Below are 16,889 nucleotides of genomic sequence, written 5' to 3' on the forward strand. Positions count from 1 at the left end.
AACACCCTCCTTGATTAGGATGGTCCAGAAGGGCTCTATGTTAACTGTGAAGCTGGTTCAAGACATGCTAATATGCGCATGTGTACTTTAAAAAAAAACAAAAAGTAACTGTTTTTTTATGCATTGACATACCACAGATTCAGACTGATGTCTTGATGAGAGTCTTTCTCTGTGTCTCTGTGTTTTCTTTAGGAAGCCATCAGGTCACGCTGATAAAGAGGTGATGGCAGCCACCGTCCTAACAACCCTGTCTACCAGTCCGCTGGTCCTCAACCCCCCCTCTGCAGCCTCAGGTACATACACCCCCCACTCAACTTCCCCCCTGACTAGAGAACGCTAGGTGACGGTCTGAGAATTCTGGACTTTGATTGGTCCTTTCTCTTGGTTTAGGGCAGGGGTCTCATACTCAAATTACCTGGGGGCCACATGCCAGGTGATCTTCTTAAAAGGGGGCCAGTGCAATAGGGGATGAGGGAAAAAAAAAGTCTCCAAGAATATAGTGTGCACACACATCTTTTTATTATATGACTTTCACATTAATAACGATGTACACTGTATGTACACTCTGGCTTTTGCTATTGCTTCGCTAACCACATAACTAGCTTCAACAGCTGCATTGCATTCTTTTCTGGCTCTTTGAATTCTGCTGAATAGAGAGACCTCTCCAAAGTTGTGATGCTTTTCTCTCCCTCTCCTCACCTTCGAGCCGATCATACTCATCTGTGTGTTTGGTAATGTAATGGCGCTTTAAATCAAAGTCTTTAAGAACAACAATTTTCTCCTTGCAAATCAGACAGGCTGCGGCTCCGTTAAACTGAATGAAGAAGTAATCACATGTCCACTTGTCTTGGAACTGCCAATGCTCCTGGTCAGCCTTTCTTTTTGCTTTGGAAAGAGACATTTTTGTTCACATTTGAAGTTAAGTGACAGCTAACTAGCTAACAGTTAAAGGTGTTTGCAAGAAATAGCTCTGTTGGTTGCCTGGTAACAGTTAGCTCTTTCGGTTATTTTGGTTGGCTGACCCAGAGCAGCATTAACAGCTCTGCAGTTAATATTAGTCTATGCAGCTGTAGTCCCAAAGGTAACGTTAATTGAGTATTCTTAAGAAGCTAACGTAAAACGAAATGCAAAACTGATATGCGGGCCGAATCTCATTACAAATATAAAACAGTCCGGGGGCCACACGAGACAGTTTTGCAGGCCGGCACTTTGAGACCCCTGGTTTAGGGCATTACATTACGTTACCGTTATTTGCTTAGCAGATGCTTTTATCCAATGAGACTTCCAAGACAAGCAGACTCTACAGCTAAAGGTGTAACGGTGTTGTCCGTTGCTCCCTATAGCATGGCCCTGGTCAGCGTTGCCGCGGTAACGGTCGTCGTGGCTGCTGTCGCCTTGGCGGTGCTCCTGGTCGACAGGGGTCAGGGCCTGATGTTCTATTTATAGGCTCGTGCAGCGTCATGTCAGGCTGAACCATAGCTCTGTGTTTTTCTTTTCAATCATGCGAACACGCAGATGCATTAACCCCTCTGAGCGCTCCTCAACCTTGTGCCTTCTTGCTCTCTGAGTCCCACAATAACAGGAGCACAGATAAAGGAGATTAGGCCTTTCTCCTCCTGAGTGGAGCATACAATGAAAACAGGACGCTAAACACACAGAGAGCAGCAAACCAGAACACTCCCCTCACTAATCCCTGGGGAGCAGAGGGCAGGGCCCGGAGGGGAGAGGTTGAGGCGGAAAGAGGGTCAGTCGAACCGCTAACCTCCCTCCCCCGCCCTGAGCTGCTCTTCAAGGTCACGTTCGCCTGGGTCAAAAAGGGCAGCTGGGACAGATCTTTAACCGTGGAGTCTCACTTGGGGTTTTGGAGCAGTTATTGTTTAAAATGGGTTAACCCAGGATAGCATGGCTGATCCTCTTCTCTTAGGCCCTGTTTTTTTTTCCCTCATTGTCTCCCACTGCTGAACACCTTAGAGATACAGTGATTAAATGTGCTGTTGGGTTGGCAGATTTTAATGAAACATGATCTGTTTGGGCTTCACTGGGGAAATCATGTTTTATGAGAGAACTATACTTTGATGTCCAGTAAATGGAGGCACACGTTATTGAGTTGCGGTTTATAGTGTAATATACGTTTTTAATTCCTCAAATGTGTTTATGGAACTTGTGTAGTTTTTGAAAACTTGGGATAGTTCACCATTTGCCATGTTGCCACTGTTGAAAACAGCAATGATTTTCCGTAGGTGCAGTTCCTGAGCCATCCAGCAGGGGCTGGAAGGAGTGTCTCTCAGCCAGCTATAGCAGCTCCACCAGCGGAAACTGGAGCTGGGATGCCAGCGACCAATCAGTGCCCTCCACGCCATCCCCACCCCTTTCCAACGATGCCAGCAAGAGTTTCCTGCTCTCCTCCCAGGGTGATGACAACATCGAGGAAGCAGAGAGCACACACTTCCTGTTTGAGGACCCTATTCCCCGGAAACGGAAGGTAAGAACTGGAGCAGGCTCAATAACACGAGCCAAAAAAACAGAGCCAAGACGAACCAATACTGCAGAAACAGGGCTATGATTAAAGCTAGAGCTGGAGATCTAATCTGAGTAATCATTGGGGTGGTTGTGGGACTAACAGGTAAGTGGTGGTGGTGGTGGGGGGGTTCCTGAACATGACAGCTGTCTGCCACTGTGGCCTTGAGCAAGCTACTTAATCCCAAGATTGACACAAAGGCAAGCCACTCTAATGTCGAAAATAAAACACGAACTCTTGGCTGAATGAGTTGGAGATGGTGGTTGGAGCGAAGATTTAGAGGATGTGTCGGTTATGGAAAGTCTCAGCAGATAACATGTCAGTGGGTCTCTCACAGATAAAGTACAGTGTCAGGTTGACACAATGTGGGTTTTAGATTCAGAATAAAATAATGGAAGAGTTGAAAGAGCACGGCGTGGAGAATTGCACATGACCTTGACAAATGACTTCCACTGTAAATGGGAACCCAGGAGAGATTCATAGGCACACTCATGTCATCTCTGAAAAAACCACACTGTCATTTTTGTCTTTTTTTCTTTTGACATGCTTGACAGGCGCACAAAATTGCAGGACCTCACTAAGTCCCTCAACGGCGCAGACTACGCCACTTTCGTACCCAACCAAACTTAAACCAGGTGTAACCACCCTATTCACATTGCTGTAGGCCCACACAGTGAGAGTTTATAGCAACTGTGAGTCAGAGACCTTCGCCCCTCCCGTGTCGAGATTTCCCGGCATGGCGGAGCGGCAGGTCCCCTGAAAAAGGCTTTGCACCTCATGATTTAAGGCACCCTGACATTGCTTGGCTGTGGGACAACAGATCTTGTCACCCTTTTGCCTACGAGTGTAATTAAGTACAGTCTTTTTTCTTTTCTGTTCTGTTCTTTTTTTTTTTTTTTCTCTTCCATGTGGAATTGGTCCAAGATATAAATGTGGTTTCAATATCAAGGAGCCATTAACCCAACTCCCCATCACCTTGCTATGGGAGAAGCTGAGTCACCTAGAGGAAGGATAAGAAAAAAACCCCCAAGACAATAGCGAGAGAAAGACAGCGTTGAGTTTGAATGATACTGAATTGGATGCATGCCACGCTCGAACAGAGGAAAAAGGGGTTCCTCAAATTTTCACATTTGAACATGTTGTGTTTATCTTATCCCACACACCAAAACTCTCCATATATCCTCCATTATTGTGTAAAATTCTTGTTCTACAGAAAATCACTAAACATTTACAAGGGAATGAAGTTCCTGAGTGGTCTCCAATCTCTGTTTTTTTCTGATAAAGTAAATCACCATTTTTCAATGACCTTTTTCCCTTTGTCCTACTATAATGAAATCCAAATAATATAAACAATGTCAGTAAACGCTTCCGAAAGGAAACGGTGATATCAAGCTTCTAAACAATGAGAAATATGTGGTTTTTTAAAAAAAAGAAAAGAAATTAAAGAAAATTGTTTCAGGAAACAGGATGGGCTTTTATCAGTGACCACTGGTTTTAAAATGAAACAGAAGCATTCAGAACAATAATATGTCATTAAGGTTTTATTTTTTTTTTTTTTTTTTTTTTTTTTGATGACTTCTAGAGCATTCTCCAAACTGCCCTGGTATCATATTTTCCACAGTTTCAACCCTGTTTCTGGGCCTGTCTTGATTTTGAACTTTGACACAGGCCCTCCTGTACGGTGCCTTCCCCCAACTGAGTCAAAAGCCACACATTCCAGACCTTTAACAGCAAGTATGGGGCATGAATTTTTTCTTTATCAATCAGTTTGGGTTTATAACATGGAACCTCCTAAGCCTTGGTCCACAGCCAGATTGAGCAAATTTCTCTAGTCTCTCTACCAGTACATTAACATTATCCATAGAGCTATGCACCCAGCTCTGACAAATATTTCACAATTGTGACCTTTGCCAGTGCCAAAGTTGCCGAAATCTTCTGGCTGGTCTCATGAGAGATCTTTAGTCATACGCCATGGAGAATAAAGTCTCTGAGCAGCCTGTGCAGTGTGGAGCTGGTTGTCGGCCTTCTACTCTTCACTAACCGCAAGGCTCTCGGAGTTCTCACATAGACAATATAGAAATCCCTTGGATTAACCCCAGAAAAATGTATTAGCCTTGGCCCAGATGCTCTGCTCGCTCTGATATTTAAAACAAACAAACAAACAAAAAACCCACTGGAAATATTGTAAACAAAAAAAAAACTTCCCCACTAACCAGCTAGACTAAACCCTGTCTGCCCTTCTCTGCAAATAAATATGAAACATGTTGTGGGACCGAGTGTAGCTGATCCCAGAAGAGCTTCAGCACTGGCCTGTGCTCTCCCTTACAGCTCAGTGACGGCCCTGGCGTGACCAGGTGGCACCAAATGCTAGATGCCTTCAATTTGTTTGTAAGTGTGTGCTCCCTTTTGAACTTGTAAGAGGTGTTGCCACATCCCCGACTTGCTTTGCACCAATTCTGCCCCATGTTTGCACCCCTTCTCAGAATTTAATTTTTAACTGTTTCCTCATAAGATAAATTAATATTTGTTCAATTGTGTATCTATTTGCTTTAGAGGAACAGAGCTTATTCAGAGCTGGGAGCTCATTAAAGCAATGAAGACATTAACAGCAGCAGTACAACAAGGATTTGCTTGTGGGTCCAAACTGTTGTGGTCGTAATGTAAACACAGACCATCTTAATTGTCCCAAAGTGCATGTGCAAAGTATTAAGCTGAAGAAATGCCTTTTGAGTTTTGAACGATTGATACTTTCTTTCACTAGCCTTTCTAATTAAAGCAAACGAATCAAAAACATATCAGCCTCTGATTTGCAGGAAGCTACAATTTATATACAAATGTTTTCTCAACATTAGTTTCCTCCGGCTTTTGGCACACTTTAAGTATCATTAACTCTTTCAATTCTAGTGACCCTTTCAAATTTCTTTTCATTTTACAGGTTTTCCAACACCAATGGAACATGAGTATATGTTATGTTTCTGAGAATACAAAACAAGTAATTCCTGTCCTGTTCTCAGATTATTCAAAATGACATTCCAGCCATGTTAAAAGGAGCAGAGTACCATAGCCAGGACCTTACTGTAAATCCAATAATTGTGTTTTATTTAAGTATAATTAAAAGAGTTTTTCGTTGGAAAACTGCTAATATTCTCAGTATGTGAGGACCATTAGCAGTGCTAGCACTGGTCTGTAAAGAGCGTGTGCCCAGTCATGGATTTGTTTGTGGGTATTCACAACTCGTTTTGAACTTAGCTTTTGTCCCTCTAACTAGCCAATTCATTTCTCTAACTAGCCGTTTCTGGCCGAGTTAGCATTTGCCCACGTGATCCTCCTGTGGCATTCTTCTTAAGTAAGCATAATAAAATATTACATTTTTGTATCCATCTCACAACCTACTTGGCTCCCACCCATTGTTTGAAAGACAGTGTCTTAGCTATTGGTCTTCTACGTGGTCAGACTACCTTTTTTGGTACATGGAAATAACAGCACACTTACGGCCGAAAAGTCCAAAAATGCCAAAAAAAAATACTGTATCTGTGGATCTTTTCTAGGTCCTCAAGGACCATGTCATGTGCATTTTCCTTCCTCAGATTTTCCGAGGATGTCATGTGTGATGGTGCTATGGCGAATTAATTACACAGATTGTTCTAGTAACTGCTAGTAATTAAAAAAAAGGACTGAATTGGATTCAAGGGCCAAAGTGGAGTAATCCAGCTGTAAACTGCCTTAGACCACACCCCCATCATCTGCAACAGACCAATCCAAAGATTGTCTCCTTCTGCATGATGCCGAAAATTTATCAGTGCAAGACTATCGCTCCTTTTCCTCGACTATTTGTTTTGGCTTTTTTTCGATTTTGAACCTGGCTCCTTTCTGTTTGGTTTTCTTTTTACTGGTCCCATTTCACACAGCCTCATTTTCCATCACAGATTCCTCCTCTTCTCCTTTTTATAACCGTCTACCATTTCTCCCATTTCTCACTGTCTGCTCCCCTGTCCCCGCTGAGAATCTTGGGCTTAGCACCTTCTCCTCCATTAACCACCTTCCCACCTTGTGATGCCTAGATTCCTCTTTTTTTCCCCCCCTCTGCACCCCTAATTTGTGCTTAATCCAAAGTGCTCACACTATGCTGTGGCTCTTTCTCTCTTGCACTTGACACCAGTGTCCCTCTTTACTGCAAACCCGAACACCTTGTTGCCTCGGTTGTAGCAAAGATTGTGTAATCGAAACCATATATCCTGAATATGAAAGTGGCATCTACAGTATTCTGTAGTCTCAGATCTGTGGACCTTGTGCACCTGTTTCTTAAAAAAACACATTTCCACAGAGGAGACTTAGAATCCAAAGGAATCTTTTTAATCGCTCAACTTGGCTATAATAAGACAGCTTCAAAGATGGGGGACGATATTTCGAAGTGACTTGTCCTTGTCAGGTTGACGAGTGGAAAAAACAGCTTGGGTGTCTTTTAAAACTCTGCTGTTTATCACCAGTTGTTGTTAATTTCCTCAACAGAGTCCAAAAAAAGAAGCACTGTTGTTCCTTTAGCTTGATCTGATGATGTCTTGCCCCAAAACTGCTAAGACTTCTAAACCGCATTCCGCGACAGAGCAGTCAGCCTCTGAATGGTACTTCCCGTCACACTGTAACTTGCCATGACAACCAGTGAAACGCTGACAGATGCCAACTTGTCAGCCTCCTCATCCACCACCGAGCATACACAAGCACTCTCAATCACACTCTCTCCTCCACACATGCACATTGACAGACATTTAGAGACATCTCCACTGCCACAGTGTAAGAACACCTCCAATCTCCCTTCCTCTTTAAGGTAGACGAGACAGAGAGAGAGAGGGATAGAAAGAGAGAGAGAGATGGCTCACCCCTCAAGGGATAGAAAAATTGAAGTGTTTTGCTGACGACTGTAGAATGCATCTAGACCTGTATAATCTAGAGCCCAAACCCTCCCATTAAATCACTGTTTCAAAGGAAGGTGTCAAAATTGGTTCACTTTGTGGTCAGATATTTTGGGAGCGGAAAAAAGTATGCCACTGCTTATTTTTTTCCTGTTACAACAAAAATGCTAAAAAACTTTTTTTCCTGACAGTCACTGTTGAGTGTCAGTTTACTTTGTTTCCCAGAGCGATAGAAGGATGTGCATGACATTGAGAGAGAAAGAGTAGTGTTATCAAACCAAATCTTCTAGTTGTGCCAAATGTCAGAATGAGTGGGAGAAGATCTGAGCACCTGCACAAAACACTTACGCAACTCCCATTCTCCCTGTGGAAACCAAAAGTCCTTTCTCTGCAGCTTCAGCCAAGTGTAGCTAAAAAGGCTTCCAGTGTGAGTCCTTGAGAAAGACAGAAGGAAAGGAGAGAAAGAAAGAAAAAGTGAATAATACCTCACAGGAAGCCAACCCTATCAGAAGCACATTTAGGAATGTGCAAATCATCATTTGTTATTTTAGTTTTATACTGAGGTTAAAAAAAAAAAAAAAGAATTCTCAGAAACTGTGTCGGTGTTTTATTTGGTACGTTTGACGAATGGGTCCCAAGTTGTCAATGCTTATCATAACACACTGAGATTGATTGGGCGTTTCTTTTATTTAAAGTCAGCTCACGGGAGGAAAACAAAAACAAAAAAAAAACCCTCAGCGTGTAACTTGGTGTTTAAATCCAAGATCAACCATAGGGGTAAAAGAGGAAAACATAAGGCACGGTAAATGTAATCAGAGTTGTCCATCTCTTCTCTCTTTCTGGATCAGATAGATACAGTAAAAGAAAGTATGTACGGATCACTTATAAACAAGGACAGATTTCCATGTCATTAAATCAGTCATGCAAAATCAGACACATTTATGGCTTACCGTGAATTATGAATCCTTCAAAGGGTCTGCAGAGCAAAGCAGGGCTAGAAAGAGAGAGAGCGAGAGAGACAGAGAGAGAAGCAGGGCCTCCCCTCCTCTGATGGGACAGAGAGATTGAAGAGTTTACCTACAGCTGTGTATAGGTTAAGTGATGTAAACACAGTTCCTGAAAAGCAGGTGGAGGCTACAAGAAACAAAAGAGCAAATCTAGACCTGTTGTGAAACTTTAACACCATGCCAGATATAGAGATGCTTATAGGGCTTGTTTTTGTAATCTAGGAAAAACACTTTGAAAGGGTTAACTCAATCTACCCTGTTAAACCAGTTCTCTCTCTTCTCCTTCTCCTTCTCGTTCGTCTTCTTCTTTTTTTTTTTTTTTTTTTTTTTTTTTTGCATGGCTTGCTGTTGAAAGATGATGCAAATACACACCCACCACACACCCACTCACTTTCTCTATTGATAGCGGTACGGGCCATGGCTTGTCTCTGGAACCGGAGCTAAGATCAGATCTAGGCAGGAGGAGAATTAAATGTGAGAAAAAGTAAATGTCTGTGTTACTTGTCAGTGGCTGAACATTACAGAGGATGACGGGGAAAGAAAGGCGTCTTAACCAGTCTCAGATCTGAGATCCATGTGGTTCAGGAGCATTCTTTCACACGAGAGTCATATCTCTGAGCTTTGCCAATTTACACACTCATTATAACTGTCAGCTCATTCTACCCTGGGAAGGTGATGAGAAATGTTTAAGGAAATCTCCACCGTAACAATGCAACAACACTTAATTCTCACCGTACACTGAACAACCTTATTGTGTGTGTGTGTGTGTGTGTGTGAGTGAGTGAGTGAGTGAGTGAGAGAGAGAGAGGGAGAGAGAGAGAGAAAATAGCAAAGATTTACACGCATGCCTTTTGTGAATGTACCACACATTGAGTGTGTGTTCTCACCTGTATGCATGTGTGATGGGGCATGAAAAGAAATTCAGCCGAGTCAGGGTGGAACTGGCACTGCACACAGGCATGCTGGAGCCCAGAGTCCTGGTGTGGTTATATAAGGGCTGTGTCTTACTGAACTATTGCATATAAAGGCCCTGTTCTTACGTAATCACGTCTCCATAATGATTAATGCTCTCAGCCCACAGGAGCACGTACTGTGTATCAGTCTTCTTTTCACTCACACAGTCTCTGCTCGCTCTTTCTCATTCAGCCCCCGCCCTCTCTCTCTCCCTCTCTCATTCTCACTCTTTCTCCCTTTCCCTCTCTTTCTGCTCTCTTTCTCTCTCTCTTTCTCTCTCTCTCTCTCTCTCTCTTCCTTTCTGCTCTCTCTTTCTCTCTCTCTCTCTCTCTGTCTGTCTCCCTCTCTAACAGTAAAATGTCTTATGGGATGGTGACTGTGTGCTGGCAGTGGACCTGTGGTTGACCTTAACATCATTGTGTTCTTGTGTGTCCCAGAACTCCATGAAGGTGATGTTTAAGTGTTTGTGGAAGAACTGTGAAAAGGTCCTCAGCACATCCTCAGGGATCCAACGGCACATCCGCACTGTGCACCTGGGGTAGGTATCCTGTGTCACATTGTCCAATATCTGCCCCCCCGCCCACCCCCATCCATGAGATATAGTGTACCACAAACTCCACTTCACACCATGTATATGACATCATAATACAGACAGAGTATTCCAGTGTAATTGGTCCTTATAGTGGACTGTACGGAGCAGATATTGGACCGACAAGAGCATGTAGGAGTCTTGACTTTAGTGAGAGGAATGGATGCAGCAGTTTCAGGACAGCTTTTTGGGCTCTGTTTGCACTGCTTTGCTTAATGAAGCTTAGCTAGCTTAGTTGGCTATCCTCTTACGGCTCACCATAAGGGGAAGCGGCGGAGAAAATTAAGCATAAGAAAACATTTGGACGGCAGCATTCAGTGTGTTTTTATAGCCTCCTGTTGCTACCCTCCTCTTAGTGCAAAACTCAGTGCGCCTTAAAATGAGTGAACACTACTGCCCCCTGGTGATTGAGAGGACCAACAACATAAGGAATCTTTCGCAGCGATTTATGTGTCATCATTCAAATGCTCTTTTCAGCTTTCTCTCAATGAAATATTTAATAAGAATAAATACCCACTACCTAAGTCCATATTGTCCATTCATATTTCAGGTTTATCATTTTTTAATTAATTGATTTTTTAAATTGTTTTGGTCTCAGCTAAGAGCGGGTGTATGCAGGAATATAGTGGGTTGTCTTTGTCCCTACCACTGTCTCAGTCCAGAATTTTGTGTCCTGTTCCTCTCTCTCGCTCTCTCTCTCTCTCTCTCTCTCTGTGCGTGTAGGCGAAACGGTGACTCAGACTACAGCGACGGCGAGGAAGATTTTTATTACTCTGAGATCGAGGTGAACATGGACACTCTGTCTGAAGGCCTGTCCAACCTTACCCCCACCTCGCCCACTACGGCCGGACCGCCGCCCGTCTTCCCCCCAGTCAGCGACTCGTCTCGCAGCGAACCCAGTCACATGATTAACTCCCCTCTCAGCCAGTCAGCACCCTCCACGCTGTGCCATATCCGCACTGACCACGCCTATCAGGTACCAAACAAACAACCCTCTCTCGGGTTTTATAGTTATGATTCATTCACAGATGGAATGAACTTTCTCCGTTACTGCTTTTTTGGTGTCTGTGTTTTCAATCAGCATATCAATGCATTCGCTGGTTATTTTTACACATTAGTTCTCAATATGGGATCAGTATTTCTTTCCATTGTATATTCACCAAATGTGTTGTGGGTACTTTGCATGTGTCTGTGTTTATTTGTGTTGTGCGTCTCTATTTTGGCTGAATTAATCCACCGGGCATGAAGGACAATGGAATTATTTTTGTCTTCATACTAATGATGTAATGAAACCTCTGAGTTGTTCAGTTTACAATGAGTTTTGTCTCTATGGCAGCTATCCTATCTAATGAGCTGACCCTGGACTTTGCTGGGAAGCGTGGGGTAGCGTGTGTGTATGTGTGTGTGTGTGTGTATGTATGAAATCTTATATATCTGCCTTCACCTCTGTTGTGCTGGGATATGTTTTAATGATTAACCAGACTGTATCTATGTTTATTATTTTGTTTATTTAATAAAGGCCCTTATACACAGGTCATAGCTACACAACATGAGTGTAGGTTTCTGCAGGCATAGATTTCCAAAGAAGACAGTCTTTTAGCTTTTAGGCCTTTCTCTTTTTCCCTTCTGCTCTCTCTCTATCTCTCTCTCTCTGTCCTCTCCTCTCTCTCTCTTACTTTCCTCTCTTCTCCTCTCCTCTCTCTCTCATTTGCTTTCTCTCTCTCTCTCTCTCTCTCTCTCTCTCTATTTGTCTTCTCTCCTCTCCTCTCCTCTCTCTATCTGTCTTCTCTTCTCTACTCCTCACCTCTCCTCTCCTCTCCACTCCTCTCTCTCTCTCTCTCTGTCTCTGTGCATGGCGTCTGACATGAGCTGTGTCTTTCAGGCCACTGCCCCTGTCAACATTCCTATGTCCTCCCAGCTGCTGCAGAGCCACAGTGGGATGAGTGTGTCCTGGCAGTCTCCCCCCGTCATATTTAAAGGCTTACCGGTGAGATGGCTGCTCTGTCGCTCCCCTTTCTCTCTCCCTTCCCTTTCTTTTCTCTTTTTCTTTAAGCAGTGTCCTGATTCTCCCTGCCACACCTCTGTGCATCATAGCTCTGCAGTTGTGTGTACACGCTCTCCTCTCTTCTCCTCTCCTCTCCTCTCCTCTCCTCTCCTCTCCTCTCCTCTCCTCTCCTCTCCTCTCACCCTTTGCTTCAAAAGCAGATCAGGTACATTTTAGTTTACAGACCAAGCAATACTCTCCTAGAGGAAGACCCTTCGGTGCTCCAGAGAAATTTGTTCGTTATGTTTTATGAACTTGTATGCGTCCTCCATTAGTAACTTTGATGAAGAACATGGATGGAATGTGTGTTTGGAAACTTGCGTGTGTGTGCGAAGTTTGTGCAAAAGTTCTTTTTCATTCTCTCTCTCTCTGTCTCTGTCTGTCTGTCTCTCTCTCTCTCTGTCTCTCTCTCTCTCTCTCTCTGGGGTCTTTGCAAATGTGGCTCTTGCTTTGTCTTTGTGCATGGCTTCCTGTTTCCTGTTTAGCACATGTTTGCTAGTCACCCAATGGAAAATTGCTATTTGTGTCCGTTGCTTTGGTTAAGACATTGTGTATTGCCTTAGTTTCCACAAATGCCTCTTGCTTTCATTCTTGCTAAATAAAACAGTGATGTCTGAAAGGTTTTGAGAAAGGCTGTGTTCCTAGTGTGCGATGTCATGCTGGTCTTGAGATTACTGATCTTTGACCTTGCTCTGGTCTGCAGGGGCCTGTGACACACATTCGCACTGTCAGCATTGGGGAGAAGAGACAACCTGTGTCACACACCAGTGTCAACAAAATCCACACCTCCAACAGCCTTACAACCAAACCCAGCACAGGAGCCAGGTACAGCCCAACTCTGTATGTGTGTGTGTGTGTGTGTGTGTGTGTGTTGGCTTGTGTTTGTTTATATGTTTGTGAGGGCTGAGAGTGCCGGGTTGCCGTGCTGGGCCAGATCATGTTTCTGGTGGAGCAAAGCTATAAAACTGATGAAAACCTACACTTCCACAGGAGCAGCTTAACAGTTACACACACACACACACACACACACACACACATACATACATACATACTTAAGTCCCTTTCACACATGCACTGCAACCCTAAAATAATCGGGATTCTAGCCGGAGGGGCTGTATGTGTAAACAAAAATGTCCGAATCAGACGACTTGGATTCTAAACGGACTTGACCAGCCCCCTAGTACAAACTCCGTGTTCTCCTCATTTGGGTCCATGTGTGAATAGAGCGGATTATAGTCCGGAGTATGCACAGTGAGCAAGTGGCGTGTTGATGCTGTTTCTGAAATGCGACTGGTGCGGAACCGGAAGAATACAAACATCCGAGGGTGAAGAAGAAAGGTCATTTACAATGAAGACAGCAACGAAAAGGTCTTATTGGAGAGACGACAAGATTCGGGAACTTCTGTCGGTAAGGGCCGACGCCGAAATCGTCAGACAATAGTCAGTAGCCTCGTGCGCTTTTTTCAATTTGTCGTAAACAAAACACTGTGATTTTCACAGAGTACTTTTTGCGTCATGTCCTGCCTCCTGCACGCTCTACCCGGGCGCCACCCCCCGCCTAAACCGACCGGAGTATTTGGAGTATGTGACTGGGACTATCTGCTGCTTTGTGCTGCATGTGTGAAAGGGCAACTTCGGACATAATGCAAACCTAATTCTGCGGTTATAGTCCGTAGTGCATGTGTGAAAACAGCTATACACATACACGCATTTGTTTTTGTATTATTGTGGGGGTATCCCATTGAGTTTACTGTGAGTAAAGACTCAAAAAATCCCAAATGGAGACAGTGATTTCACAAAGTCTCCACTTGTCTGATATTTAACAGTTATGTCCTCATGGACAAATTCGGTCTACAAAATACCTCAAAACACAAACATAAACACACATGCGCACACACATGCGCACACACACACACACACACAATACCCTGTGTAATTCCAGGAGTTTTCCACCGAAGTACAGATAATAGAACTCAGGTATGATAGAATCAGTGCATGTCTTTCCAACTAAGGTACATAGAGTCAGAGCAAGAGGTTACGGTTCGTATCAGTCCACTGTGTCCCAATGTGGATACAGCTGTTGAAACAGAGAAGTTTCCACTCATGTCTGTCGGTGTGCTAACATCTTTCCAAATCCTTCCTGTTTCCCAGGAAACCACGCGGTGAGGCCAAAAAGTGCCGGAAAGTGTATGGCATGGAGAAGAAGGATTTGTGGTGTACGGCCTGTCGCTGGAAGAAAGCCTGCCAACGCTTCACTGACTGAGCCAATCGTTTCACTTCTCACAAGACCTGACTCTTTCACTGGCAGTGTTTCACTGACTAACCCCACCCCTATTCCCTTACAATCTTACCAACATGGACTCTTTCTGTTCGAGCTGAGCCGTGGTTGAGGTGAGGGGTCGCTCTGGGCCACAGCTGTCAAAAAGTCACTGCTTCCTCCTCACCACAAGAGGGAGCTGTGACCTTCTGAAATGCTGACGATGTAATACTTGGAAAAAAAGTGCTAAAAAAAATACACAAAAAAGCTAAAAGTGGAGAAAAAAAACATCAAGGTATATGGCTTTTGCAGCTTTGTTGTACTTATGCTGAAACTTTTTTTTTAAGAATCAAAAAAGGCGAGAAAAAATAGTTGATTCAAAACTTTAAAATATTTGTTATTTTTCAAATTGAGCTTGTCTTCATTTGAAGGCAGTGGTTGAAAATTTCCGATGTTGTTGTGTGTATGATAACACTTGGCGGTCTTTACTGGTCAAAAAAAAATGTAAGCTATTTTTTTTTTTTGTATTGGACTATTTGTACAGTTGACCTCTGCGTCTGCGGCTAAACTACCACAAGAAGTTTCGAATGCATGTCTGAATTTGGGCAGTCTTTGGAGAAATTGTTCCAGCTGTCTTTGTTGTATTGAGGTCTTCAGTTGAACCAAAGGTTTATCAGTGTGTCTGGATGGAGGTCCAGAAATGGAAATGTTTTAGAGACTGGGCTTCCTTCAGCACTGTTTTTACACCAACACACACGAACACAAACACACACACTCTTCCACACAACTACACACACTTACACACAAAATCACAATTATTCACTTTTGGGTAATTCAGGCCACAGACCCACACAGCTGTCATTTATTGGGAAGCAAATAATATATCCGTATAAACGCCATAGTCTCTGCTTTAAGCATAGCAATTAAACACACATCCACTTTCACTTTCAGGCACCAAAAAAAGACCAGCTGAGTACTTCAGAGCAGTAGATGTCTTAATAGATATGTACATAGAAATTTTATATATATATATATATATATATATACATACATATATATATATGTATATTCATTTCTCTCTTTCCCTCTTCCTGTCTCTCTTTCTCTCTTTGTACCTTCAAACAGATATGCACCTTTCAGATAGAACCCTTTCTGCCTGAATCTGTAAGTTGATTGCAGTAGTAATGTATGTGGGACAGCAGATCTGGCTCTTTCTCATCTGTGACAGCTTCTTTCCTAGTACACACTTTGTTCTTCCTCGTTATCAGTGAGAAGCAAAAATTTTGACGCACTCGTATTTTTATATGTCATTTAACCAGTATTAACTTTTCACGGCCAACGCTCTGATTCTCTCTCGCCGCAGGGCTTTCGGGTGTATCCCAGTCAAGGGTGCGCACGGACGTGCTGTTTAGAGCCCACGGCAGAGAGGACTGCTCTAGCCTGACTGACCTAGCATTAGTGGCTATTGGGAACAGGACACTCCAGTCTCTGGGGACCATGCATATGGTACCACAAATCTGGATTTTCCTCTTTGGTGCCATACAGCTGCAAAAACTCCTAGTCCTGTATGTTCACTCTCCAATCATCGGAGAAGTAATCGTGGCTTATCAGAATCCAAACTGGCTTTTTATTTTCCAAAGGATTATTTGCTTCCCATCCAGCCATCATAACTTTAGCATTATTAGCCTTTTGCAGGCATTTTTAAAGCAGCAGTGTACACATGCATACGTACGTTTTTGTTTTGCTTTTTGACAAAGGTTGGTGATTTCTTGATGAAATACTGTTTTGATTGTAGACACCTCTCTGAATGTAGTTTCTGCTGTACGTTCCACTGTGCTAGCTCTTCTCTCTCTTTCTCTCTCTCTCTCTCTCTCTCTCTCTGTGAACTCACTTCTCCCACCGCTGAAGATGAATCTGACCAGCATTGCTATCACTCTTGACGTACGACTGTTCCCGTGTGCTCAGATGGCACATACGCACACATGAGGGTACACTAACCTTACTCAGTCTTCTGTGCTGTGCTGTGTGTCCCCTCTCACAGCGAGAAAAGCTGGCACTGATCTGTGTGGCTCAGGACGCCTTGATCTGGAGAAGGTTCTGGAACGGGACTGTGTTTTGTTACTGTGGTGATTCATGTCTACCCCACTGTTGGCAGTTATTTCCGTTTAGTCGCCAAGGAGAGAACAATGAAGAGACCAAACACGATTTTTTTTCTTACAAAAAAAAAAAAAAAGAGAGAAAGTTGTAACATGTAGCACTGTTTCAGCCATTTATCATAAATGAATGATAAATCGTTGGGACGTTAAGTCTGGCCATAAATTCTCTTTGGACTGTTAACGGATGACCATTCTGACTTGCTATTGGATGGTTTCTTTGTTTGTTAAGTGTCCTGTCCAATCACAGCTCAGAGCAGCTTTTTTCTCTTTACTCTCAGTGATCAGAATTGAAAAGAGAGTGGGTCCCTCTCATGGTCAGAAAAATTCACTAAGTGCCAATGAGAAGAACAACAACAAGAAGAGGGAAAAAAACTAATTGAATTGCACTAACTTGTACTGCACAAAACATGTGTTTTTATGTGGCGTTTTTATATACAGAAATTGCAGTTTTAAG

The 16,889-nt window shown here is 43.2% G+C and overlaps 1 protein-coding gene across 2 annotated transcripts in view; it reads left to right on the top strand.

Annotated features, from left to right (window-relative positions):
- Positions 1-15,275, top strand: part of slc2a4rg (SLC2A4 regulator) — a 41,116-nt gene extending 25,841 nt beyond the window's left edge. The window contains exons 3-9 of one of the 2 annotated variants that reach the window (XM_030769486.1): positions 193-293; positions 2,241-2,482; positions 9,827-9,927; positions 10,702-10,954; positions 11,861-11,965; positions 12,726-12,847; positions 14,174-15,275. In XM_030769486.1, coding sequence (XP_030625346.1) covers positions 193-293; positions 2,241-2,482; positions 9,827-9,927; positions 10,702-10,954; positions 11,861-11,965; positions 12,726-12,847; positions 14,174-14,285 — 1,036 coding nt within the window. In that variant the 3' untranslated portion in view covers positions 14,286-15,275. The remainder of the gene's footprint in view (positions 1-192; positions 294-2,240; positions 2,483-9,826; positions 9,928-10,701; positions 10,955-11,860; positions 11,966-12,725; positions 12,848-14,173) is intronic. The other variant, XM_030769487.1, reaches the window with a different exon arrangement.
- Positions 15,276-16,889: the final 1,614 nt, after the last annotated feature.

This window comes from Chanos chanos, chromosome 3 (genome assembly GCF_902362185.1).
Source record: "Chanos chanos chromosome 3, fChaCha1.1, whole genome shotgun sequence".
In the NCBI taxonomy this organism is placed as follows: domain Eukaryota; kingdom Metazoa; phylum Chordata; class Actinopteri; order Gonorynchiformes; family Chanidae; genus Chanos; species Chanos chanos.